This window comes from Bidens hawaiensis, unplaced genomic scaffold, assembly GCF_021521415.1.
Source record: "Bidens hawaiensis isolate Kalapana, Puna unplaced genomic scaffold, B.hawaiensis_p1.1 tig00024623_1, whole genome shotgun sequence".
Lineage (NCBI taxonomy): Eukaryota > Viridiplantae > Streptophyta > Magnoliopsida > Asterales > Asteraceae > Bidens > Bidens hawaiensis.
In genome coordinates, this window is record NW_027493888.1 from 20,752 (window position 1) to 45,366 (window position 24,615).

At 33.9% G+C, this 24,615-nt stretch overlaps 4 protein-coding genes across 5 annotated transcripts; 1 reads left to right on the plus strand and 3 right to left on the minus strand.

The window, feature by feature from the left end:
- Positions 1–1,115: 1,115 nt before the first annotated feature.
- Positions 1,116–5,138, minus strand: LOC143569619 (proteinaceous RNase P 1, chloroplastic/mitochondrial-like). 2 transcript variants are annotated; one of them, XM_077055490.1, is made up of 7 exons: positions 3,539–5,138; positions 3,346–3,435; positions 2,655–2,836; positions 2,446–2,566; positions 2,159–2,227; positions 1,907–2,036; positions 1,116–1,389 (listed from the first exon to the last, which is right to left on the minus strand). In XM_077055490.1, the coding sequence occupies exons 1-7, from the start codon at positions 5,045–5,047 to the stop codon at positions 1,232–1,234; spliced, it is 2,259 nt and encodes a 752-aa protein (XP_076911605.1). In that variant the 5' UTR covers positions 5,048–5,138; the 3' UTR covers positions 1,116–1,231. The 2 variants fall into 2 exon arrangements, with proteins under 2 accessions (XP_076911605.1, XP_076911606.1); XM_077055491.1 differs by having other exon boundaries at positions 1,116–1,433.
- Positions 5,139–5,862: 724 nt separating this feature from the next.
- Positions 5,863–8,597, minus strand: LOC143569592 (uncharacterized). The gene is made up of 3 exons (XM_077055467.1): positions 8,428–8,597; positions 8,217–8,335; positions 5,863–6,105 (listed from the first exon to the last, which is right to left on the minus strand). Exons 1-3 carry the CDS (start codon positions 8,571–8,573, stop codon positions 6,086–6,088), a joined length of 285 nt encoding a protein of 94 aa, XP_076911582.1. The 5' UTR covers positions 8,574–8,597; the 3' UTR covers positions 5,863–6,085.
- Positions 8,598–9,607: 1,010 nt separating this feature from the next.
- LOC143569621 (peroxisomal fatty acid beta-oxidation multifunctional protein AIM1-like) lies at positions 9,608–17,279 on the plus strand. Its single transcript, XM_077055493.1, has 18 exons — positions 9,608–9,781; positions 10,804–10,875; positions 11,855–11,917; positions 12,006–12,062; positions 12,183–12,250; positions 12,351–12,432; positions 12,541–12,596; positions 12,740–13,042; positions 13,358–13,444; positions 13,536–13,710; positions 13,886–14,007; positions 14,387–14,550; positions 15,032–15,286; positions 15,638–15,759; positions 15,840–15,961; positions 16,591–16,736; positions 16,837–16,975; positions 17,081–17,279. The coding sequence occupies exons 1-18, from the start codon at positions 9,688–9,690 to the stop codon at positions 17,123–17,125; spliced, it is 2,172 nt and encodes a 723-aa protein (XP_076911608.1). The 5' UTR covers positions 9,608–9,687; the 3' UTR covers positions 17,126–17,279.
- Positions 17,280–17,513: 234 nt separating this feature from the next.
- On the minus strand, positions 17,514–18,917 carry LOC143569620 (peroxiredoxin-2-like). The gene is made up of 3 exons (XM_077055492.1): positions 18,763–18,917; positions 17,969–18,048; positions 17,514–17,888 (listed from the first exon to the last, which is right to left on the minus strand). The coding sequence occupies exons 1-3, from the start codon at positions 18,915–18,917 to the stop codon at positions 17,635–17,637; spliced, it is 489 nt and encodes a 162-aa protein (XP_076911607.1). The 3' UTR covers positions 17,514–17,634.
- Positions 18,918–24,615: the final 5,698 nt, after the last annotated feature.

Genomic DNA, 24,615 nt, shown 5'->3' on the forward strand with positions numbered 1-24,615 from the left:
TATATATATATTATTGTATAATGTATATGCTTGGGTTGTATCTTGGTTAGATAGATCATAGATGTACTTGTTGAAAAAATGTGGTTAATGACCAAAATGTCCATTTTACGGGTTAAAGTAAAAAAAAAGGGTTTTTGTTTGACGGGTTATTTTTGTTATAATGGGCGCTCTCAATCTCGTCAACCTGTTTACCATTTAATCATTAGCTGACGAGATTTTAAACCAACAAGATTCAGTTATCGATCATAAAATTCTCTTTGAGACCGAATAAATCTCGACGAAAGCCAAAAATATATCGGTAGTAGCCAAAAAAAAAAAAGATCGTTGGAAGATAATAAGAATCTCGTCGGACGCCTAAAAAATCCCGCAGATCTAACAATATTTAAAAACAAAAACTATCAACCCGACAATTTTTATGACGCATGGTGGAATCTTGTTGGTTCAAAATTTCGTCGGATAAAGAGTAAAAAGTGTGCGGAACAACGAGATTGAAAGTGGGCATTATCGGAAAAAGCTAGTCAAATGGATATTTGTTTTTCTTTTACTGTACAAATGAACATTTTGTCCTTACTAAAGTTGTTGTCAGATTATATGCATAGTTATATCAATTCTAGAAAAAACATCATTCTTTCTCTTTTGGTTATCACAAATAATCGGTTTTAGATCATTAGTCAGCAACCCTACTCTCACGAAGTTACTTCGTGTTTTAGTTGTCACAAATGGTCAATTTTAGATCATTAGCCGGCAATCTTACTCTAACAATACCATACATACCATGTCTTTTAGTTGTCACAAATAATCAGTTTTAGATCATTACCAATAATCCTACTCTAACGAAGTAACTTTGTCTGCCCCTAACTTTGTTTATGTTGTTTCAAAATAATTTACAGCATTCTAATCATATCACTCAATTATTCATTAGGGGTATTATAGGGGAGACGAAGCTACTCTTTCTCATATTTGAGATTTTCTTGACAATTAAAATGAAAGTTATTACTATAATTAGTCAAACTAGTATGAATTATTATCGGCCAATACATCATCATTTAACTTATTAACATCCAATTTAAAATAGATTACTACACATGCATTTTTACAAAAATGACCTTCAAGAAAGTAAATGTGACATAATCTTCATAATCTAATTGTAGCTTTCTTCAAGAAACTCTTGGGTCAGCTCCATTGGATGGTCAACTAAAGTCAAAGTCTTCAAAGTCAACCCCATAACATATCATATATGAAAATCTATCACACAGTCACCAATCTTCTCTGCTGCTTTGACTTTGGTCAAAGTTGTATCTTCATTTAGTTGAAATGATGACATCATGATTTCTTTTAAACTTCCATAGATTTCTTGTGATGTGTTTTCATGGCTCCCATGGCTGCTTTCTGTTCCAGATTTAAACCCTTTGAAGTTCGTTTTCGACCCGATTCAAGTGATAGAATTATTAACGGTTTTCGTTAGAAAAACTTTACATACTTTATTATTTCATATCCGGTTGAATCACTCATGCTTTCACATTATTTGATGTTAAGTCACTATACTTTTCTTTATGTACAAAAGTTTTAAAAAAATATATGAAAGTATAGGGACAAAACTGCCCCTCACGTGAGGGGCACGTTGATGGGTTTAACGACGAAACTTAACGAAGTTAGTGAATTCGGGTTTAATTGCAAGTGAAATGAAACCACAGGGACGAAAATCGCAAATTTGAAACTATTGGACTAAAACCGCAGATTTGGACAAACCACATGGACAAAAACCGCAGTTTACTCTTGTTATTTTTAGCAACTCTAGATGTGGCATAAGCCTTATAGTTTCATGAATTAGCTCAATCAGGAAAATTTTTAGAAAAAACCGACAAATGGATAAAAAAAATAAACAAAACTCAAACTTCCAAGTTACCTTCGGTTACTTTGATATGTTCTTGGCTATTTTTACTTGATTTATCACGCGTAACACATATCCACACTCGATCATCTTCAGAATCTTCTTCGGAAGCTATAGGAATATGCCAATGGCCTTTTCGTGATTCCTGGTAAGTATCAAAAAACTTATTATAAATGTATCATTTTTAACTTTTCTGTTTTATTTCATACAACACCAAAAGATGGTATTTAAGTACAGCATACTAATTAGTAATTACTAAATACTAACCTGTATCACAACAGAACATGGAGGCGGCATGCGGTACACAGGACCCATTTCAGAAAAATGGAACCTAACCTGAAATTTTAAAAATAAAAAAAATAACAATAATAATAATAAGTTCCGAAATTAGCTTGATTTGACTTTCTTTAGTCAAACAAACAACTTTTGACTTTTAAAAACTAAATCTTTATTTTTAAGATACTTGTAATCCATATATAAGAAACTTAGATATTAAAATAATATGGGTGCCAAAAATTTATTAAAAATTTTTAAACTTTATAGTAATTGCTCACCTGATGCCTTTCTTTCCACTTAGGGAAAAAATCATTCCCCAAAAGTTGAAACAAATGGTCTCGCATTTCATCATTGGTCACAAGTAAGCACTTAAATTTTATAGATGCATACAACCAGTACCTGATAAAAAAAGAATATCACACTTTAAAACTGAAATAAATTTTTAAAAAATAATATAATAAAAAAATGTGACAAATTTGAAGCTTACCAGTCGTCATTTGATCCGGTGGGTGTTGCATAAAGTGCGTCAGCATTTTTCCACTTTTCGACAAGTGATTTATTTATTCCTTCATCCATTTTATCACCGGTTATACGTCTGTTGTGAAGTATAACCAATGGCCATCTTTTAGAAGGAAGCATTTGTCTAATACCATTTGCAATAGTATTGACCTGAAAATATATCCAGAAAATAAGTAGTGAATATAACATAAATAAACAAGTTTAGCTAAAACGGGTCAAAAACGTACAGATTTCAAAGCATGTAACCTCCTAAATTGTATATTCAAAAGTTGATTATTATTAATGTAGTAGTAAAGTTTATTTAATCATACTTGGAACATTAACTACTTCAAAATATTATTGGTAAATAAAAAATACATGGGACTAGGGGTGTGCATGAAACCGAAATAACTGAACACAAACAAAACGAGAGTTTGGTTTCATGTTTTAGTAATAACCGAACTTTCAGTTCAGAGCGAACCGAACAGAATCTATTAATTTTAACAAAAAGATTTAGGCCCAAAATCACTTCTTTTGGCCAGCCTTTTCAACCCACAAATAAAAAAAATATTTATTTATAAAATATAGAGAAGGTATATTTGGTTCAACCAGACCAGACCCGTTTTGACCCATTAACTAACCGGTCCATTTTCCAACCTCTAACAAAACCTTTAACTTGCCTTGGATGGTTTGAATCTTCTTTGGCTAAAAAGACCAACATTTGCTCCATCTACAACCGCTTCAAACGGTCCATAATAATCAAGCCATTTCTGAAAGTGCACAAAATAATGCATATAAGATAACATTAACATTAAAATAATAAAAATAAAAAATAATTTTAAGAAAATAAGCATTTTAATATCTTTTTCATACTTGAAATTTCTCAAAGTTTGAATTCCTCTCTCTTTGTCTAGCAATTTTAGCAACCGATTCAGCAAACCGTTCGGTCTCTATCGGATCAAGATCAATTGTAGCCAATTTTTCACCACAACATTTACATAATCCATCTTTCCCGACAACCGATCGCGTAACACCCCACTTTCCACTACCTAACCACCCTTGCCCGTGCCACCCTCCACCGCCATTTTCAACCGCTTGATCAATCAACTGTTGATCCCATTTTCGTTTCCCAATTCTTGAAGCGGTTTTACTACTAAACCACTTTTCAATCAAATTTGCAGTTGAAGGCGACACTTTTCTTACCCTTGTTCTTAACTTATGCATCAAGTAATAAACTTTATCACTTCTATTAGCTTCTACACTCACACTCAACAATAATTCCAATTCGGGCTCTTCTGGATACACCCCATGTGACAACATGTATTCTTCGATCTCAAACGCCTTTTCAAGATTCCCATTCTTGCAAAAAACCGATAAAGCGGGCCCGTATGAACGTAACCTAGGGTTTATACCCAAATCCTTCATTTGTTTAACTAACTCGAACGCCATGTCACCGTCATTTCTAGACATCGACATTCTTGCTAATGATGTTAATATCGCTTCATTCATTGGAACATTATCCGAAACCATTTGCTCATAGATTTCGAACCCCCTTTTGAGCACGTAATCTTTAACATCTTCACCTACTTTAATCTCACTTCTAACCATTGAACTCTCATGATTAGTTATAAAACTAATTAACCCATCTAACGTTTCGCAAACTGTATCTAACTTACGAGATTGTTTTTCAAGATTTCCAAGATTAGAATTCGGATTCGGGTTCGGGTCAGACCGCCCACTTTTCGCGGGCTGAACAACACCTACAGCAGCTGAAGAACAAAGATACAAAACCACAGCATAATGATATTGCCCTAAACTAATACCTTCTCTTTTCGCTAAATCAAAAATCCCAATTGCACCCTTAACATCCCCTAATTTAGAACATATTTCTAACCCAATTCGAATAACAACTACAGGTGAATCAAGTTTACCCTTTTTTGGCTTTTTAAACTTCTTTTTTCCACCACCACCATCATCTTTTTTATCCAAGATCACATTTTTATGAATCTTTTCTTTAAAATCTTTAAACTTTGTCTTCTGGGCATCACCCCTGTTTCTTGAATTCTGCTTATCTTTCACTTTGGGGCCCAAAGATTCAACTTTTACTGGTTTTGTGTCCAAGATTTCATTTTTAGAGTCAAAAGATGAAAACCCTTGTTGGATTTTGTCAAGAATTCTTCTACTAATTGTGGGGTTTGAGTTTTCTTGATTTGTGAGTGATGGGTTTGGTTGTGAATGAGTGGTGTGTGATTGAATGTGAAGTAAAGGTGGGATCTTTGGTGATAATATGGAAACCCCATGTGAGAAATTGTTGAAACTGGAACAAAGAGATGATGGGAACTTATGAGGGTTTAAGGGTTTGAAGGTGGAAGTGAAGGCCATTTGAGTTCAATCACCTTTGGATTAGATTATATTTGGATGAGGTTTGGTTACAATTTGTGTCCTTCAAATTTTGAGGGAGTTTTATATATGCCCTTGTAGTTGTAGAATATTATATATCAGTCTATATGCCCGTATAACACATAAGATGAAAAATTTGTTAATTTAATAATAATAAAAAGATTAAGCATTATATACATCGCCATCCAATCCAGCCATTGGTTCAACTACTCGGTTGTATGTTTCATGCACAAAGGAAACCACAATTTAATGGGTCAATTTAAGGGTGTGTTTCATATCCACAATATTAGCTAAAAACGGAACAAAGTCAGGTTGTATGGCTTGAAAAATTAACTTAATTTAAATGTCTGTCACATAAGGTTAACCTGCCAACCGCCAAGTCCATCGGTGCATTCTAACTTTTTAGAATTTTCAGCTTCATAATAACTTGTATATCCATGCGTAAGGCTAATATTCAAATTTTGTTTTACATGTAACTAAGGGTAAGCTTCATGATTTACAATTGTTTGGATAGTCTTTCTGAATTGTGTACTATCATATGTTATATTAGAGTCTTTTGATTTTGATGGTTTCTTGAATCAAAGTCGGATGATTGAAAAGGAATCAAGAACGAGAACATATGCGTTGTGTTGTTAAAGTTGTGTCAAAATTGACAGACTTTTGCTTTATAGTTGTGAAACCATCATAACGTTTAGTTGAAATGGATCAATGCTTCGACAAAGAGTGGATTCAGATTACATGTAAAACGGTTGCTAGTAAACATGTTACCATCAGCACGAACTCGTAGTTGTTGATGAGCCATTTTAGAAGTTCATGTTATAATTATTCATTGAACAACAAGCAATTCCAGTTCAAGGCAAAATGAAAGATTGAAAACAGATCAAAAATGATCTTCTGTATGACATGAATCAACAAAATAATCTTGTTATCCTACACACCATTACATGTCAAAAAAAGGAGCTTGCTTGACTTGTGTTTCTCTGCAGACATCTGCCTAGTGCAAGAAGACATATCAATGTGTCATAAAGGCATTGAAATTCCTGCAATATCAACCACGAAGAATATTAGAACTCGACAGATAGTAGTTAAACCACTTTTCATCAAAATCACTCGGCACGTAAATGTAAGATACATAATTCTAATCACTACCAAAGAAGCTTGTTTATATGATATTTGCAACCAATATTGTCCGTTGTGGCCATCCTAATCAACTCAACGCCACTCCTATCCACGGTCAATACAAGATTCACTAAGGTGTTAAAGTATTTATATATAACCTTTGTTGGGGGTTGATCAACTCAGCAATGATTGAAGAGAATATATAATTTATGAGAACCCTATTTAGCATTGTGTTTAAGAAGTAACGTGACGGAATTATTAGAATAATATAACTGGTGGTAACTTATAATAATGGTGTTTTCATGAGGTTTTGCCTTTTGAAGTTCTGATGATCGTATGTTAGAACGGTTACCATATTTTGATTATTTCAATGCACCAAAACCTAGATAACCTCCTAAAGTTCAAAACGTTAGTAATTTTAAGATGGAAAATAATTTTTTTAGGGTTTGGAGAATCAACACAGTTTGCCATTGCATGTTGAAAGCATTTAGTTGATAGTATTCAAGTCTCGGGTAATATATCTATATAATTCAGGTCTGTGCTTTAAAAAGTGAGACGCACCGAGGCGATAAAAACCTAAAAGCAAAGGCAGGAGGTAAAGGCGCATGCATCATGTGCGCGAAGTGCCCTCGTACATGACGTGCACGTACACCTTTTCCTCCCACCTTAGCTTTGAGTACCCTATCGCCTAAGCATGACCCATTTTTTAAAACATAGACCTAAACGCTACAAATTGCTTATCCGAAACCTCAACACTATCAATTAATTACTTTCAAATGCAATGGTAGACACTATAATTGATAATCCATACCCTAAAAAACTTATGTCACCTTAAAAAATTAACCAATACTCTAAACTTTAGAAGATAACTAAATGATAGTTAAATGGTTACTCTTTTCCACTTACAATATAGGTTAAGCGCGTACTGGTGCCAGATCACACATTTTTCCCGGCCCGATACATGTAATCGGCTCTGCACGCATAACCAACACTATAATGCACGTAACCGGCATTTAAGCACTCGAAACTTACAACTAAACGCCCATAACCAGCATTAAACTTTAAACACGTGTAACCGACACCAATTACTTGTGCAAACACGTTACGGGCACCGGAAGGACATAACCAGCATCTATATACATGTAACTAAGGCCGTGCACATAATCGACACCTAAATGCCCGTAAAAAGCATTAAACACACGTAATTGACAACACGATTACTCGTGAGGCCAAAGCCGGGGTACACTCGTAAACAGCGCCACGCTACTGACGCTGAATGCCCGTAACCGACACCAGAAAGGGCATAGCCGGCCTTAAGAACGCGTTACTGACTTCGGTTACTCATGCAAAGATGTGTGAAGCGCGTACCAGAGCCGAGTTACGAGCGTCACTTGGCGCTCGGTGTGTTTTCCGGCACCGATAGTAGCGAGTCTCGGGCTGCTCAAAAAGCTCGTGGCTCGAAGCTCAAGCTCGTGGCTCGCTCGATAAAAGCTCGAATAAAACTAGCTAAAAAAACTTGGTTTTAAACTAGGGGTGCAAATGAGCCGAGCCGAGCCCGAGCTCGACCAGGCTCGAGCTCGGCTCGTTTTGATTTTTATTTATAAAGCTCGAGCTCGGCTCGTTTCGTAGTTTTTCAAGCTCGGGCTCGGCTCATTTAATATTTATTAATTAATTTTTTATATATTTATAATTATATTTGTATATTTATTTTCATAATAACTTTATATATAAAACAATGTCATTTAGTTACTTTTTTTCATAAAATTATATATATCAGTTAATAATTATTAAATATATATGTACCTATTAATATATATAGTTATAAAAAAATATATAAATGACTGGCTCGCGAGCCGGCTGAGCTGCCTCGTTTAATTTCAAGCTCAAGCTCGAACCCACTCTGGCTAGACTCGTGAACATAACCTACGCATGAACACACATAACCGACCCGAAAACGATAACTAAAGCTAAAAAGTACAGTAACTAGTAATAACTGATAATGCATTATTAATTAAGAGTATAAAAATCAAACCTTGAGGGACTAAACCCCAGCTATGCGACTCGATCAACAAGCCCGATTTCAAACACGCCGAAGCAACGGCAGTATGCAACGGCATCATGGTAATCAATGCACCCAATTGGACTGGTAACCTAACACACCAAACCCAGATATCAATTCAATTCAATTCAATTCAATCACACAACTTTATTATTTAAGGGTTTGAAATCAATCAAAATCAAACCTTGAAATACGACGAGATGAAGCAGAAAGCTGGGGTTTTGATGCCGATTGCATGAATGAATCAGTGCAAGATTTAGTGGTGAATTTGGGGGTTAACGATTGAAGACGAAAGCATAATCTTGATGCAGCTCTTGTTGAAGACGCCATGAAGAAACCCTAATTAAAACCCTAGTTAAAGATTTTAATTTTGTTTCACATATGATGGAGTTTAATGGTTTTCGGGTCGGGTCGGGTAATTGGCCCATTTACAGGTGAATCCAGATATATAGCCCAATTTGTAAAGTATTGTATTGTTTATTGAACGGTTAATGAGTTGTTTGACGATCTTGTCCTGAGTCATTAATAGACCTTTTTATTGAACTATGATGGGGTTTGATTAATATAGGGTCGGATAATTGACCAATTTATAGGCAAGTATATATAGCCTAATTAGGTATAAAAATTTTGGATTAAACCGAGTAAATTTATACTATTACGCAAAAAAATGTAAGGGGGCGGGGTCATCCCTGGCCCTAGCAATGCTTTGACAGTGTTAAGACAATCGCGTAGTAAAAAAGAACCATGTCCTCATACTTTGTCAATAAAACGTACCATAACCCGTGAGAAGGATGGTTGGCTAACAGATTTTGCGTTTTACATATTTAGCCCACCATAACATATAGAAATGAGCGTGAGATGTGAAAGCCTCAAATGACTATGTGGCATTTACATGACACCCAACGAACTCACATTTCACACATCTCATAACACATAGCCTAAATAGTTAAGTCGTATTATACATTCACTCACAATAACTCCACATCACTTATTTACAGCTCTTAACGACCATTAACTAACGCTCTCAAAAAATACCCTCACCTTATTAACGCCCCATCCAACTTTCACCCCTCGCCATTCATCCTCGTTATGTTGTTAACGAATTTCACATTTTACTCGATGTCACGCCTCATTAACAATTCCAACTCAACTTTAACACGTTAAAGTGTACCCGTAACCTTGTTAGTTACCTTAATTATGATTTATATGAACTATATATAGACACATGATAATAATCATCATAATCCTATACATATAATCACAACAATATCCCACGTGGCCACCGGCCAATAGCCGCCTAGGTTTGTGAGCCAAATAGTCAACTTCACACTCACACACACGTGACAAATCTTCTCAATTCAATTCTTTATTTCTTTCTTTGATCTTATTCTCATTTCTTTATCAACTCAACTCTCATTGCGTACTAATCCAAAACAACCAAAACATGACAGAAGTTAATGTCACCATGGATGTGGGTTCTGATGGTGTTGCTCTGATCACCATCTCTAACCATCCAGTTAATGCTCTAGCTCTACCAAGTAAGCTAACACATCTCATCAAAGAATCTTGATTTTGATGTTATGTGATCTGGGTTGATTCAATTGAGCTTTGTTTGGATTATTTTTTGGTACCCATGTTATATTTTTGTAAAAAGATTGAATCTTGATTCATTTGTGTTATTGTTTAGGTCTAAATTCAGTTTAATTTGATATGGGTTGATTCAATTGAGCTTTGTTTGGATTATTTTTTGTTACCCTTGTTATATTTTTGTAAAAAGATTGATTCTTGATTCATTTGTGTTATTGTTTAGCTCTAAAATCTGAGTAAAAATCTTGATTTCAGTTTAATTTGATCTGGTTTGATTCAATTGAGCTTTGTTTGGATTATTTTTTGTTACCCTTGTTAAATTTTTGTATAAAGATTGATTCTTGATTCATTTGTGTTGTTGTTTAGTTCTAAATTCAGTTTAATTTGGTCTGGGTTGATTTAATTGAGCCTTGTTTGGATTATTTTTTGGTACCCTTGTTAGATTTTCGTAAAAAGATTGATTCTTGATTCATTTGTGTTATTGTTTAGTTCTAAATTCAGTTTAATTTGGTCTGGGTTGATTTAATTGAGCTTTGTTTGGATTATTTTTTGGTACCCATGTTAGATTTTTGTAAAAAGATTGATTCTTGATTCATTTGTGTTGTTGTTTAGTTCTAAATTCAGTTTAATTTGATCTGGGTTGATTCAATTGAGCTTTGTTTGGATTATTTTTTGTTACTCTTGTTGGATTATTGTAAAAAGATTAAATCTTTGCTAATTAGTGGTTTTATTTGATTCATTTGTGTTATTGTTTTGTGATGTATAGTTATATCATCTCATCAAGCAATCTTTATTTTGATTTTAGTCATGGGTTTTTTGTTGGATTGTTGCATGTGGTTTGTTTGATTTGATCTGGGTTGATTCAATTGACATTGGGTTGGATTCTTTTTTAGAATTTTGTAAAAAGATTGATTCTCTGCTAATTGGGGATTTTATTTGATTTGTTTGTGTTTTATAACTTTGTTTTGTTTAGTTCTTGCTGGGTTGAAGAAGAAATTTGCAGAGGCTATCAGGAGAGAAGATGTAAAAGCCATAGTTTTGACTGGTAAATTCTTGGTTAAAGTTTTTATTTTTATTGAATACAGAGTTTTTTTAAACGCATTTTTAGTAGAATTTAGCCATTGTTTTGACTGGTAATTTCTTAAAGCCATCCTTTTATTTTCAATGAATTTAAAGTTTTTTTTTTTCGAGCTTTAGTTTTGGTAAAATTGATAATCTTATGGTAACATGATTTAATAAAAGTTGAAGATAAAACTGTTGTGAATATTGAAGGAATTCATGTGAAGAGTGAATTTAGTCAAGGTGTTTGGGAATTGGGATTTTGATTGCTATAACTGCTTATGTGGATGTTATGTTTGAGTACAATAATGAGTTGTTTGAAGGTGTTGGGATTGCTTATCAAACCTGCTTTTATTTGGTTAATTTTTGGTGAAATAATTTTTTTGAATTAGCAGTTTGAACTTTGAAGCTGCTTATTGCAAACTGCTTTATTTAATATAGTAATAAGCAGATAAGAAGTTTTAATAAACAATCCAAACACCCCTTAAAAACTTGAATAGTTGATGTGTTTTAGGAGTAGGGGTGTCAATCGTGTCGGGCTGCTGGTTGAATTGTTCAAGCTAGACACCACCCGTATTTTATTCTTGGTAAAAACATCAATCCTAACCCGCTCACACTTCGTGTAATCAATCACACCCCGTTTAACCTATTTATCTAAACGTTCAAACGCATTGGCGGGCAATAACCCAAGTTGTAAACGTGTTAATCGAGTTGGTGGGTTGTAAAAAAATGGGTTAAACGGGTTAGTGAGTCAGCCTGTTTAACTAAATAGGTTAAACTGGCAACCCAAACGCGACACGATCAATTAAACAGGTCAAACCGAACACGAACCATCTAAATAAATAGGCCAAACCAAACAAAATCCGTTTTCTAAACGGTTAGATATTTTACCCAAAACCTGATTATTTTTGTGTCATATTTCAAGTCGGGTCATGACTAATTTTGATTTATCCTTTTTTATGAAGGCAAGAATGGGAGGTTTTCCGGTGGATTCGACATCAATGTTTTTCAAAAAGTTCATGCAAGCGGTATGAATTCATTATATATCCTTTCTTTAGTTTTTATATATTGTGTTTCTTAAACATATATTAAAAATCTAAACCATTTTCTTTGCAGGAGACATATCTCAACTACCTGATGTATCCGTTGAACTCGTGAGCAACACACTTGAAGGTTTTATTTTTATACTTCTATATATATTAATATTACAATTTTCTACCTTTCCATACTCCTTTTCGGTTTTTAGTTATGCATTTGTTGACACATTCTTTATATTATTTTGGATACATTCAGATTGCAAGAAACCCATAGTTGCTGCCGTACAAGGACTTGCGCTCGGGGGTGGTCTAGTAGTTGCAATGGTTTGTACTTTTGGTGTATCAAAATTTGTTTACTAAGTTTTGTTTTTTTTTTAAAAAATCATTTTATCATTTTATTTATTTATCTTGTTGGTTTATGTAGGGATGTCATGCTCGTATTGCGGCTCCAAGAACTCAACTTGGTTTGCCTGAATTATCTCTTGGTGTTATGCCCGGTTTCGGAGGTAAGTATATACGTTGAAAAGCATACATTTTTAAAATTCGGTTGCTATGATTTTGTGAAGTAAGCTATAAGTTTATTAAATAATGTAATATGGTTTTGAAATTTTAAGGTACACAAAGACTTCCTAGGCTTTTGGGGCTGTCAAAGGCGATTGATATGATGTTGGTGAGTTTATAATATATATCCACGCGTATCTCTTGCAACACGTTTTGTTATTGTTGATTATCTGATATTGATTATTTATCAATTTAGAGGTGGTGATTTTGACCCATTTACATCTATTTTAACATAAACTTTATTTTTTGTAGACATCAAAACCGATACTCTCTGAGGAAGGTTACAAGCTAGGGCTCGTTGATGCTATATTCCCTCCTCAAGATTTACTGAAAGTGTCTAGACAATGGGCTTTAGACATAGCCGAGGCCCGTAAACCGTGGGTCCGCTCACTTCATCGAACCGACAAGATCGGTTCGTTATCTGAAGCACGTGAGATTATTAAAAACGCTAGACAATTAGCTAAACGTATAGCCCCAAATATGCCACAACATCAAGCATGTCTTGATGTCATTGAGGAAGGCATTGTTCATGGTGGACATGCCGGTGTTTTGAAGGTATTTGGTTTTATTTATTATTTATTAATTAATTTATGTATATTAAAATTATTTTTATATATTTTTAGTTATAATTTTTCTATATAACATAATTTATAAACATTAAATAACTTTATACGAATAAAAGACTCGGTTAGGCTCGCGAGTGGCGAGTCAACTTGAGCTCGATAAGTGAAGTTTGGGCTTGGGCTCGTTTACTAAACAAGCTTATTTAAAGCTCGACTCGGGCTCGCGCTTGTTTAACCTCGGAATGATTCAGTCTTTTGATGGTATTTGCGTTGACTAAATTAATGGTCTATGATTTTGTTTCTTCAGGAGGCTAAGGTGTTTAATGAGCTTGTTCTTTCCGACACATCGAAAGGTCTTGTTCACATATTCTTTGCACAGCGTGCAATCTCAAAGGTACACTTGTTGTTCCAGTTATTATAACCTTTTCTTTTAAAGAATGTTTAAATCTTTACGAAATTTTGATTTTGTTTTCGTTAATGAAAAGGTACCTAAAGTTACCGATGTTGGTCTAAAGCCACGGGCTGTCAAGAAGGTTGCTGTGATCGGTGGAGGTTTAATGGGCTCGGGAATAGCTACCGCCCTAATTCTTGGTAATATAAATGTTGTTCTTAAGGAAGTCAACTCTGAGTATCTTCAAAAGGGACTTAAAACCGTAGAAGGTATTGAATACTTGTATTTTTATGAATCTTTAATCTGCACCAAAGTATACTTATATAGTTGTTTTGACCCGTATTCCAACCGACCCATTTTGAAACCTCTAATGTAATTTATTCACCATGATATATGGTTTTTCTAATTTTACGACGCTTACCATGATAACATTTTCTTTGTTAGGAAACGTTCGAGGTTTGGTTGCAAGAAAGAAGTTAGCACCGGCCCAAGCCAAAAAAGCCTCATCATTGATTAAAGGTGTATTAGACTACTCGGAATTTAGAGATGTGGATATGGTTATAGAGGTATGTTTATCTTTAAAGTATTGTCTTTTACAAACTGTTTTACATCCTAATGACATAAAAATATGTACTTAATAAAAACATTATTTGGTCAAATATAATTCCAGCATTTGCCTAATCAAGTATCTTTTTTAATACAATGTTTCTTACTAATTGTTTTACATCTTAGTAACATAAAAATATGAACTTTAGTGAAGACATTATCTAGTATATATCATTTTTTTGATCATCTTCTTTTAAAAGACTCCTTTTACTTTTCACCAAGTATTTTACATCCTATTAAAATAAAAACATAAACTTTATGAAACCATCATTTGATACGACTCCACATGCTTAATGTTTTCTTAAATTGACTATCTTGATCGAGTTATTCCTATTGCAGGCTGTTATTGAGAATGTTCCATTGAAGCAAAAGATATTTAGTGAGATCGAGAAAGCGTGTCCGCCTCATTGCATTTTGGCAACCAACACATCCACCATTGATCTCAATTTAGTTGGCGAGAAAATAAACTCTAAAGATCGAGTTGTGGGGGCACATTTCTTTAGGTTACACTTCGTATTCCATATCTTTGAACTATTTTATCTATGTTTTGTTTTAAAGCAAATAACTTGAAAAAAAAATTATATAAAGAGTAGAGATGCACTTTTGCAGACTCGAAAAAGATGACCCATTTTAGCAACCAACTTAGATTTTATAACTTGTTTCAACCTGGCATCTGAAGTAACATTAAATAAATATTTTTAACTATGCAAACTAAAGTAAAGATTTTTTTTTTCAAGTTTGTAAAATTTATCTTTTAACGTTCTCACATATTATATGGCAAAACCAGTTCTACAACAGCAATTTGGCAAACTATATAGGTAAAATCAGGAGTTTTTTTTATGACAAAAATGTTGGAATATTGAGTTTGGCAAAAACGGTCAATGAGTCGACTAAATTGTCCTACCCATTGTGCCACCTATACTAATGAACGACGGGGAATTCTGAACTAACGTTTATTTTTATTTTTTTGTGAAATGATTACAGCCCAGCTCATGTGATGCCTCTACTAGAGATAGTGAGAACAGAAAAGACTTCTGCGCAAGTGATTTTAGACCTTATGACAGTTGGAAAAGTTATAAAAAAAGCTCCTGTTGTGGTGGGAAATTGTACCGGTTTTGCTGTTAACCGCACCTTCTTTCCGTACGCACAGGGTGCACATATTTTGCTTCATTTAGGTGTGGATTTGTTCAGAATTGATAGATTAATCAGCAGCTTTGGACTCCCAATGGGACCTTTTCAGTAAGTCAAACAAGTCAATTTTAACTTCAAAATTGATATGAATATTTTAATTTATCGTTTTATGTTGTAATACCTAAATTGAGCATTCTAAGAAACATACGTATAGTCAAAAGAAGATATGCTCTTTAATTTGACACAAACAACTTCAACTAGTAAGTTGACCTTGATAGTCAATCTTTGACTAATAGGAGCAAACTTATAACCATTTAATGAAATTAAAAAAAAATCAAAAATGTGGTTGAACATTTTAAAAAACATACAAATAGGGATACATTCTTATAAGTTGACCTTGAAAGTCAAAGTGTCAGACTATGGGAAATTGAATAATGTTGTATGAATATGTGATTGTAGACTTCAAGATTTAGCAGGATATGGTGTAGCTGTCGCTGTAGGTAAAGAATTTGCCAATGCTTTTCCTGACCGTACTTTCCGGTCTCCTCTCGTTGACCTCTTGATTAAGAGCGGGCGAAATGGTAATTTCTTGAATATTTCTAAAAAAAGTCATGATCTTGAAAGAAAGGTGCTTTTAGTTAACACGTGACTAATTGTTCAGGTAAAAATAATGGAAAAGGGTATTATATTTATGAGAAAGGTAGCAAGCCAAAACCTGATCCCCAAGTGTACTCGGTTATCGAGGAGTCTAAAAGACTAGTCAACATTATGCCTGGAGGAAAGGTAGGATTTTTATTCCATAAACTAAGTGAGTTGTCACTTTGCGAGTCACATTTTGACTCGTTTAGACAAATGGGTCGTTTTGGGTTGTGTTTTTATCCTAAACGGTTTGAGAGTTGCCCAACGTTCGTTTTTTTTTAATATGGACTTTATAGTACTCGCAGGTTAAAGCAACCGACCCATTTGGCAAAAATGACCTTTTCGACCTTGGCCCGACCCATCCAACCGAGACTCTAGTCAAATGAGCTAGATGAATAGTAAGAACTTGTAAATAAATTTCAAATGGTGAGATCACAATTTTGACCCATTTATTTTAATGGGTCAATCTGGGTCGTGCGTTCGTTTCAAACAGGTTGAAAGTTGCTCAAAAAGTTTGTTTTTTTAATGCATTTTTAATCAAAGATGTGTATTGTCGTCATAATATTGTTTCTGTTATCATAATTAACGCACTATTTATTTTAATTCTTTAAAAATATGGACTTTATAGTACATGCGGATCAACCCAACCCGACTCAACTCGTTTGGAAAAAAATGACCTTTTTGACCTTGGCCCAACCCAAACTATTGTTAAATGACATAGATGAATAGCAAGAACTTGTAAATAATATGTTTCTTGAAATATGTCTTTGCAGTCTATTTCCGTTACCGATCAGGAAATAGTTGAAATGATACTGTTTCCGATTGTGAACGAGGCTTGTCGTGTTCTAGAAGAAGGAGTCGTTCGGGCTTCTGATCTTGATGTTGCATCTGTTCTTGGGATGAGCTTTCCTTCTTACCGGTTAGTTCTTAATATGAGTGATTGTTTTCCAAATTATTAAACTTTATTATCCATCTTGTTTCTTAAAAATATATATCTAAGAGTCTTAAATTTAATGCAGTGGTGGTATTGTGTTCTGGGGAGATTTAGTTGGACCTAAACACATATATGCAAGTCTCAAGAAATGGTCTGAAAAATATAGTGATTTCTATAAGCCGTCGAGATTTCTTGAGGAAAGAGCGAAAAGTGGTGTACCATTGGTGAGAACGCAACCGTTCACTTCTTTACTCGCTTTTGTTTGTCGGGTTTTTATTATTATTATTTTTATTTTAAATGATCATCGTCTATATTTGTCGGTGTTGCAGGGTGCACCATTATCGACAGCTACAAGTTCTCGGGCTCGTCTATAGGCAATGGTGGTGGTACAATAATAAGAAGGATATTGGTTTGTAAACAGAATTTCTAGTATTGGTTGTTGGGATAAGTTCTTGAATTTGTTTCAATCTTCACTTGTTTGAAGTTGGTTATTCAAATTTTGATGAATTGCAAGGGTGGGTACACTTTTCTTTAATATGTTACTTGCGTTGATGAAATACTAAGACTATCTATAACGCTACAACACATTCTTCCCACGTGCAAGCTACTTGAATAATGAATACGCGTCAATTTAGCTGGAATAGCAGACGAATATGTACACTAATGAAAAGTAGTGTACAAGAAATATGCAGTCATAAGAGTGTTTATATATAAATTTATAAACAATGCCAAACCAAATGAAATTAACATCCATTCCATTTATTTTAAAGAGAATCAATACATTCACTGCTTCAAACACAAACCTCAACTGTTGTAACTAAATTATCAGATCATTGATTCAGTTTCAGACACAACAAAAAGGTTTGAAACATTATAAAGAACTTCACAAAGCCGCCAGGATATCATCTGCACTGGAAACAGTGAATTCACCACCCGATTCGATATTAGCAACCACCACTTTCAGGTTATCAACCAACAAAGCAAACCGCTTTGACCTGACCCCGAGCCCTTTCTCAGCAAGGTCAAGCTCCAGCCCGAGTGCATGGGTGTAGGTTGCAGACCCGTCGGCTAAGAACTTCACATTCTTGGTCTCTGGGTACGATTTCTTCCAAGCCTTCATCACAAACGAGTCGTTTACTGCATATTAAAAAGAACATCACTTGAGTACACAGCTTTTTATCAAGCACATGTTAAAGCTAGTTTTAATAAAAACTTACCACTAATCAACAAAATGTCCTCCACACCCTTTGATTTGAGCTCTTCAGATTTCTCAATGTAGCCCGGGACGTGCTTCGTACTACATTGCACGAATCATCAACAAAAATTTGTTACAATTTCAAACAAGAAAAATCCAATTTTTACATATAAATGGTTTAAGTGTTGTATAATAATAACTAGGCTTGTTAAAACTCAAACTAAGCCGAGCTTAAACTAGTTCTAGATCAAGCCCAAGCTTATTAAGGCTCATTTAACAAACAAGTTCGAGACAAGCTTTATAAAGATATAATTTTTATTTCATATATTTATATAATAACTATTATTGTATATAATAATATATATAAACATTTGACAGAATTAATTAATCACATATACTTATATTATAAAAAAAACATATTTTATACATATATATATATATATATATATATATATATATATGCAAATGCATATAACTATAAAGATGTATAAATAAAATAATTAATTAAATGATAACCAAGCCAAGCCCGAGCCGAGCTTGACAAACACAGCTCTAAACAAGCCAATCTCGAGCTTGAATTCCTAAAACTATCTCGGGATCAGCTCGGCTCGTTTACACTTTACACACCTATGGCCCTCATAGACACAATAAGCAAAACCCTAAAAATCCAAAATTGATACAAGATCTATATAATTGAGCAGCAATTTAATATACACAACTTTGCTAATAAGCTTCCAATTACCAACAACTAAGCAACTAACAACTTAATTATCAGCATAATTTAATAAATTATATAAAACTTTAAAATTAAAGTACCTGCAAGTAGGAGTAAAGGCACCGGGAACACCAAAGAGAACGACTTTCTTGCCGGCGGCGAGAGAGTGAACGGAGACTTGCTGCAGCTGATCATCGTCGTCGAAGTAAGCTAGGGTTCCGTCGGGTATCGTATCGCCTACTTTGATCGGAGCCATTAACGGTGATGGTGATGATATTATTGATGAAATAATATAATAATAATAATAATAATAAAATAATTTACTGGTGAGAAATTTATTAGGTAGGTGAAGCGGACTTGAAGGTGGTTTTGTAATTAATTGAGTTGATAATTTGGGGTCCGTTATTATTATTATTATTATATTATTCTTATTATTATTCGTCCGGTCTGCGGTGCGCGCATATAATGTGTATATGTGTGAACCATTGGGCGGACAAAAGTGAAATTGCAATAAGTTTGACGTTATTTTACTAATCTCATGAAAATAACGTTAAAAGTGGTGGAAGACTAATTAAGCATCATGTGGTGACGTTGATAGCTGAAAGACAATAATACATGCTTTCATTATTCACGTTGATGAATATATCAGTCTCAATTTTTAGATTCTGTCGATTTTATTTGTGTTTGTGAACACATTCGTTACCTTAATAAACGAACACGAACATAAAATCTCGTTCGGTAAACGTTTGTGTACACATATTATTTCCTTAACAAACGAACATGAACGAGGTCTTATTCGTGTCCGTTCGATTCGCTTACAGCCCGTCCTTCCGTAAAGAAATTCATGGAGCAACGGCCTTTGGTTATTATTATCATTATTTATTTATTTAATTTTTAAGACATTATTATTAAATATAGTTTGACCAAGCAGGCTGGAATTGGAATTGTTCTGACGAATTTATGGTATATTAAATTCAGAGTAAATTACAATAAATTTGATCATTTGATTTGGTTATTTATAAATTTATTGCATTGATCATCAAAATATTCAACTTTTGGTTAGTTCTTATATAAAGTAAAGAGCAAGTGTTAAAAAATCAATGGTAACCTGCAAATCTTAAAATGTTAAAAAATCAATTGTAACTTATAATCTTAAAAGCACTCTTTCACACGACGAAATTAAAAAGCGTCATTTGTACATGACACACCAATTAAATTTACTGTTGCTAATTGTTTTATACTTTTTTTTGTCTTTTCATGTACACTATTTGCCATATTCAAGAATGTGAACAAAACCTTTTGAAGCCCGAATCGTATCTTAAAATATTTTTCTTCTTTTTAATATAACTTTTTCTATTAATTCTTCTCAAAATTTGTGTCTATTTCTTTCTACAAAGCATGCATTGGTTTTAAAGATTTTGTAAACATCTTGTAAAATTTTGAGCAATTCATTTTTAGCTTTAAGTCTCTCCTCAAAACTAAAAGAATTTGTGACACACAATTAGTTTCATTTTTTTTATCCAAAGGAAATACCATGTAAATGAGTTTTAATGAAGTTATAAGTGATAGTGAACTTAAGATTTGACTTGCTTAATTGGCTATAGTTGACACAATTACTAAACATTTATTTTCTCATAAAAATTAAGTTACTTGAGTATGATCGGAAAAATATTATTACTTTTGTAGTAACAATACAATACATTTGCGATAAATAATGAGATCATGAGTTGGTATGAACGATTAGAGAATGCTTTAAAGTTCTTCTTTCGGTTTTCTTTCAAAACCATATAAATGGTTGCAATAGTTGAGATCGTGGGCATCTATAGATTTCCAAGATAATAGTTAGCATGATATTTCAATATGCAAAATTTACTTTAATGCGGAAGCTTTGCAATATACGTAAAATCAAAGTTTATATTCCTCATGCAAACATCTATTCATACATACTTATTTTTAAATCATTATTTGTTTGTTACTAGGTCTCAAGTAACTACTTTCTTTTGAATAGTTTGATGTGAACCACTCACTGAAAAGTTTTAACAAAATAATAAACAAAAATAAAGGTGTGGTCTAAATTTTACCTCATTCAAGTACTCTCTTTTTTTGAACAGTTTGATATGAACAACTCACTGAAAAACTTTAACAAAATAATAAATAAAGATAAAGGATAAAGATAAAGGTGTGATCCAAACTTTACCCCATTAATTTTTCCGTACCCTAAACAAACAAAAGCAATACCTAAGCACTCTTGCACATCGTGCATAAAAACTTGTAAATCAATTTTTCAGTGAAAGATGTTAGAAACAAATTCTTGCAACAACACTTAAAACAAAGGAAAGGCCTCAAGTAAAGATACATGGCTTGCTTGATTAAGTTATATATATATATATATATATATATATATATAGGGGAATGTTAACGTACAAATGAAATTAACGTGTTAAAAGTGAGAATCAAGTAGAGTAATTATAAATACAAGAAGAGTAATTATGTAATTAAATCATAGAGTAATTACATAATTACTCTACTTATATATATAATTACTCTACTTGATTCTCGCGTTTAGCATGTTAATTTTAGTTGTATTTGATCCAAACCCTATATATATATATATATATATATATATATAATATATATATATATTGTTGGTATCATTTAAGAACTCTAAAAAAGTTAGGAACTCTTAGAAACCCTTAACAACCAAAAAATTTTTTTAATTTTTTTTCTATATTAACATTATTTAAGAGTTGTTTTATCATATTTTATATAAATTTTTTTGATTTCATATATTAATCACAAGTTTACATATATGTAAAATTTATGTACTAACAAATTTACATAAGTGTCAAACAAAACATTGATATGTATAAAAACTAATGTTCAAAAGTGTAATTGTAGATATAGATATAAAATTTGATAAAACTAATCTCAAAGAACATTAACATACAAAATTTTTATAACAAACATTAGTTTTCAAGGGTTCCTTCAAGTTCTTAAATAATATAACAGTTCTGTAATGATAATCATCCTATATATATTATATTAGTTTATCATAATTCATTTTGTATATTAAATATAAATACATAAGATTCGAGCCAAAAAATATATATGACTTTCCAAAAGCCTCTTGATCTATGGATTATAAATGGCATCAAGCTTTTACCATTATCATGGATTCGGGTTTAGAACCCAAACGCGTGCAGATCTGAATATCATATAGAGGCGTGCAGCTTTTCTTCATGCTATTGGTCTTCAATGCATGCTTTCAAGGCGTCTTTGTGAGTTTGTATGAACTCTCTTTGCGAGTTCGTATTTGTTTGTTAAGGCCTTAAGTACTCACTTTTTTTTGAACAGTTTGATGTGAACCACTCACTTAAAAGTTTTAACAAAATAATAAATAAAGATAAAGGTGTGGTCCAAACTTTACCCCATTTAAGTACTCTATTTCTTTTGAACAGTTTGATGTGAACCACTCACTGAAAAGTTTTAACAAAATAATAAATAAAGATAAAGGATAAAGATAAAGGTGTAGTCCAAACTTTACCCCATTAATTTTTCCGTACCCTAAACAAACAAAAAGTAATACCTAAGCACTCTTGCACATCGTGTATAGAAACTTGTAAATCAATTTTCCAGGAAAAGGTGTTAGAAACAAATTCTTGCAACAACACTTAAAACAAAAGAAAGGCCTCAAGTAAAGATACATGGCTTGCTTGATTAAGTTATATATATATGTGTGTGTGTGTGACTTTACAAAAGCCTCTTGATCTATAAATTATACATGGCATCAAGCTTTTACCATATTATCATGGATTCGGGTTTAGAACCTAAACGCGTGCAGATCTGAATATCATATAGAGGCGTGCATCTTTTCTTCATGCTATTAGTCTTCAATGCATGCTTTCAAGGCGTCTTTGTGAGTTTGTATGAACTCTCTTTGCGAGTTCGTATGAACTCCAAGGTTATCTTGGGTCTTTCGCCTGGGATGCCTTCTACCTCCACATCCTCTTCTTTATCTTCATTTTCAAACATCGGTCCACCGGTGTCTTTCATGCCTTCAAGGTACGGATGTGTACTTGTGGGCACTATGGACTTAAAGACGGTGCTGGTTCCGATGAAACCGGGTGGTGGTAGTTGTGGTGGCATGTCGCCGGAGTGGTTGAAATTAAAGAAAACGGGTATGTGTCTTGTTGGTTGAAAACAATCGTCATGTCTACCTTTTCAAGACTCGGCGGAGAAGATTTCAAGATTCTTGAATTCTGTGATAATATCGGAGAATCGGGAAAAGATTTCGGTGACAGACACAACGCCAAAGAATCTGGGTTGGTGTTTGTTTGCCGAAACAGTGGACGGACAACACCAAGAACTGTTTGCCGGCAAGACAACGACAGCGGCAGAAGTTAAGAGTGAGGGTGGGTTTTCTGTGGAGGTGAATTTGATGGTGGTCGTCGGCCATTCTTTAGAGGTTGCGGGTGGTAACCTTTTGTCGGAGCTTAAGGTCCCACGAATGACGCCATTGTTGGAACCCTTAATGAAACATGTCATGACCATGTTGGATTCAACATGACACCTCAAAGAGAATGGTGATTAATAAATGAGCGAACATTAACAAACTTCAGGACTTATACAATACAAGATCATTACAACAATTAACTAAAGTTTTCTAGAGAGAAAACTTCCGAATTTTATTCTTCTAGCTATATGTCCTCCTCTTTTCATTCTATCTTCCTCTATCATATAAAGAAGAAGAGGGTGTCTCCTTTACCCAAAGAACTCTTCTCTTCCTTATCTATTGAGCATTGACCATTGGTTTCTTTCATCCTTTCATTGGGTCTTCATTTTCCTCTCTTTTACCCAGTTGGCTTTGATTCATACCAAGAGACATGCTTGTCTCGAGCTTCACATTTAGTCAGGAGAACAGTGTTTCTTGCGCACCTTTATATTTGACTTCTTCTTTTGACTTGTTTAACCATTCTGTCATCCTTATCTTTCCTTGTTGGACTTTCCTTTTTGGGATTTGGTTGAGCCTTCCTCAATTTTCACCATTTGCTTAGTCATGGGCTACCCTGGAAACATGGTTACGAGGTAGGCTCTTCATCTTTTATGAGACAATGACATTGTCTAATGATCTTTAAGACTTTAACTACATATTTTGATTTTGTAAACTGTTTATGATTTCCAATGAAGTTTTGTAAGGTAATTTCATTTACTTACTTGTCAGCTAATTCTATTTCAGGAAGGAAACAATGAGACCTCCATTAGCCAGACACAAACTTCTAAAAGAGATGGCCCACATCCGCGAGGAACTTGCCCCATAGTCAACTACCTCCCACGAGATGCTCGTGGCACACCACAAAGATCTACTGGACAATATTTCGAATATGGAAACTAGCTTAAAGTTCCTAGATAAGAAGGCTAATGACGAAACATCCCAAATTCCTCACCGAAATGCAGAAACAGACAATTGGGTGAGATTCGAAGATCATTAGGTAGCGGTTGCGACTCACTTGGTGGCCCAAGTCACACACATGCAAAATCAAGAAGCAACTTCAATTTCCATCCTAAACGAACTAAAATCGGGAGAGAAAAGACACACTCGAATGTTAAACCAAAAAATAACAATGATATTGGGTGATTCGTCGGCAGCGTTTTTAGGCCTCATGGGGCAATGGGTGGCGACCTGATATGCACATGACGGGTCACAAGACTGCTATGTTTGGGCCGCAGCTGCGATGTTATTACTCACGTATTTGGTTATAGTGCGCATTGTCACATATTACCACATGGCAACGGAAGACCCATCGCGCTTCCTTGGGTAAGGTGCGTGACAAACGCTTGTTTTACCATGGCTGTTATGTCTGTGATATTGGTGTGTCTAGCAACTTTTGTGGCCGAACTTAATGTGGGTCTAGTTGTCGGCATCATGGTGTTAGTGTTGCTGTTTGTTCTTCTTT

Coding starts and splice junctions, on each gene's coding strand:
- LOC143569619 (XM_077055490.1), bottom strand. CDS start 5,047: ATGGCCTTCACTTCCACCTTCAAACCCTTAAACCCTCATAAGTTCCCA. Junction 2,228..2,445: donor AGTGGAAAGAAAGGCATCAG/GTGAGCAATTAC, acceptor TTAAAATTTCAG/GTTAGGTTCCATTTTTCTGA. Junction 2,037..2,158: donor CATGTTCTGTTGTGATACAG/GTTAGTATTTAG, acceptor GATACTTACCAG/GAATCACGAAAAGGCCATTG.
- LOC143569592 (XM_077055467.1), bottom strand. CDS start 8,573: ATGGCGTCTTCAACAAGAGCTGCATCAAGATTATGCTTTCGTCTTCAA. Junction 8,336..8,427: donor TCATCTCGTCGTATTTCAAG/GTTTGATTTTGA, acceptor TTGGTGTGTTAG/GTTACCAGTCCAATTGGGTG. Junction 6,106..8,216: donor CTGGGGTTTAGTCCCTCAAG/GTTTGATTTTTA, acceptor TTGATATTGCAG/GAATTTCAATGCCTTTATGA.
- LOC143569621 (XM_077055493.1), top strand. CDS start 9,688: ATGACAGAAGTTAATGTCACCATGGATGTGGGTTCTGATGGTGTTGCT. Junction 9,782..10,803: donor TAATGCTCTAGCTCTACCAA/GTAAGCTAACAC, acceptor TGTTTTGTTTAG/TTCTTGCTGGGTTGAAGAAG. Junction 13,711..13,885: donor GGGACTTAAAACCGTAGAAG/GTATTGAATACT, acceptor TTTCTTTGTTAG/GAAACGTTCGAGGTTTGGTT.
- LOC143569620 (XM_077055492.1), bottom strand. CDS start 18,917: ATGGCTCCGATCAAAGTAGGCGATACGATACCCGACGGAACCCTAGCT. Junction 18,049..18,762: donor GCCTTTACTCCTACTTGCAG/GTACTTTAATTT, acceptor CGTGCAATGTAG/TACGAAGCACGTCCCGGGCT. Junction 17,889..17,968: donor GGACATTTTGTTGATTAGTG/GTAAGTTTTTAT, acceptor TTTAATATGCAG/TAAACGACTCGTTTGTGATG.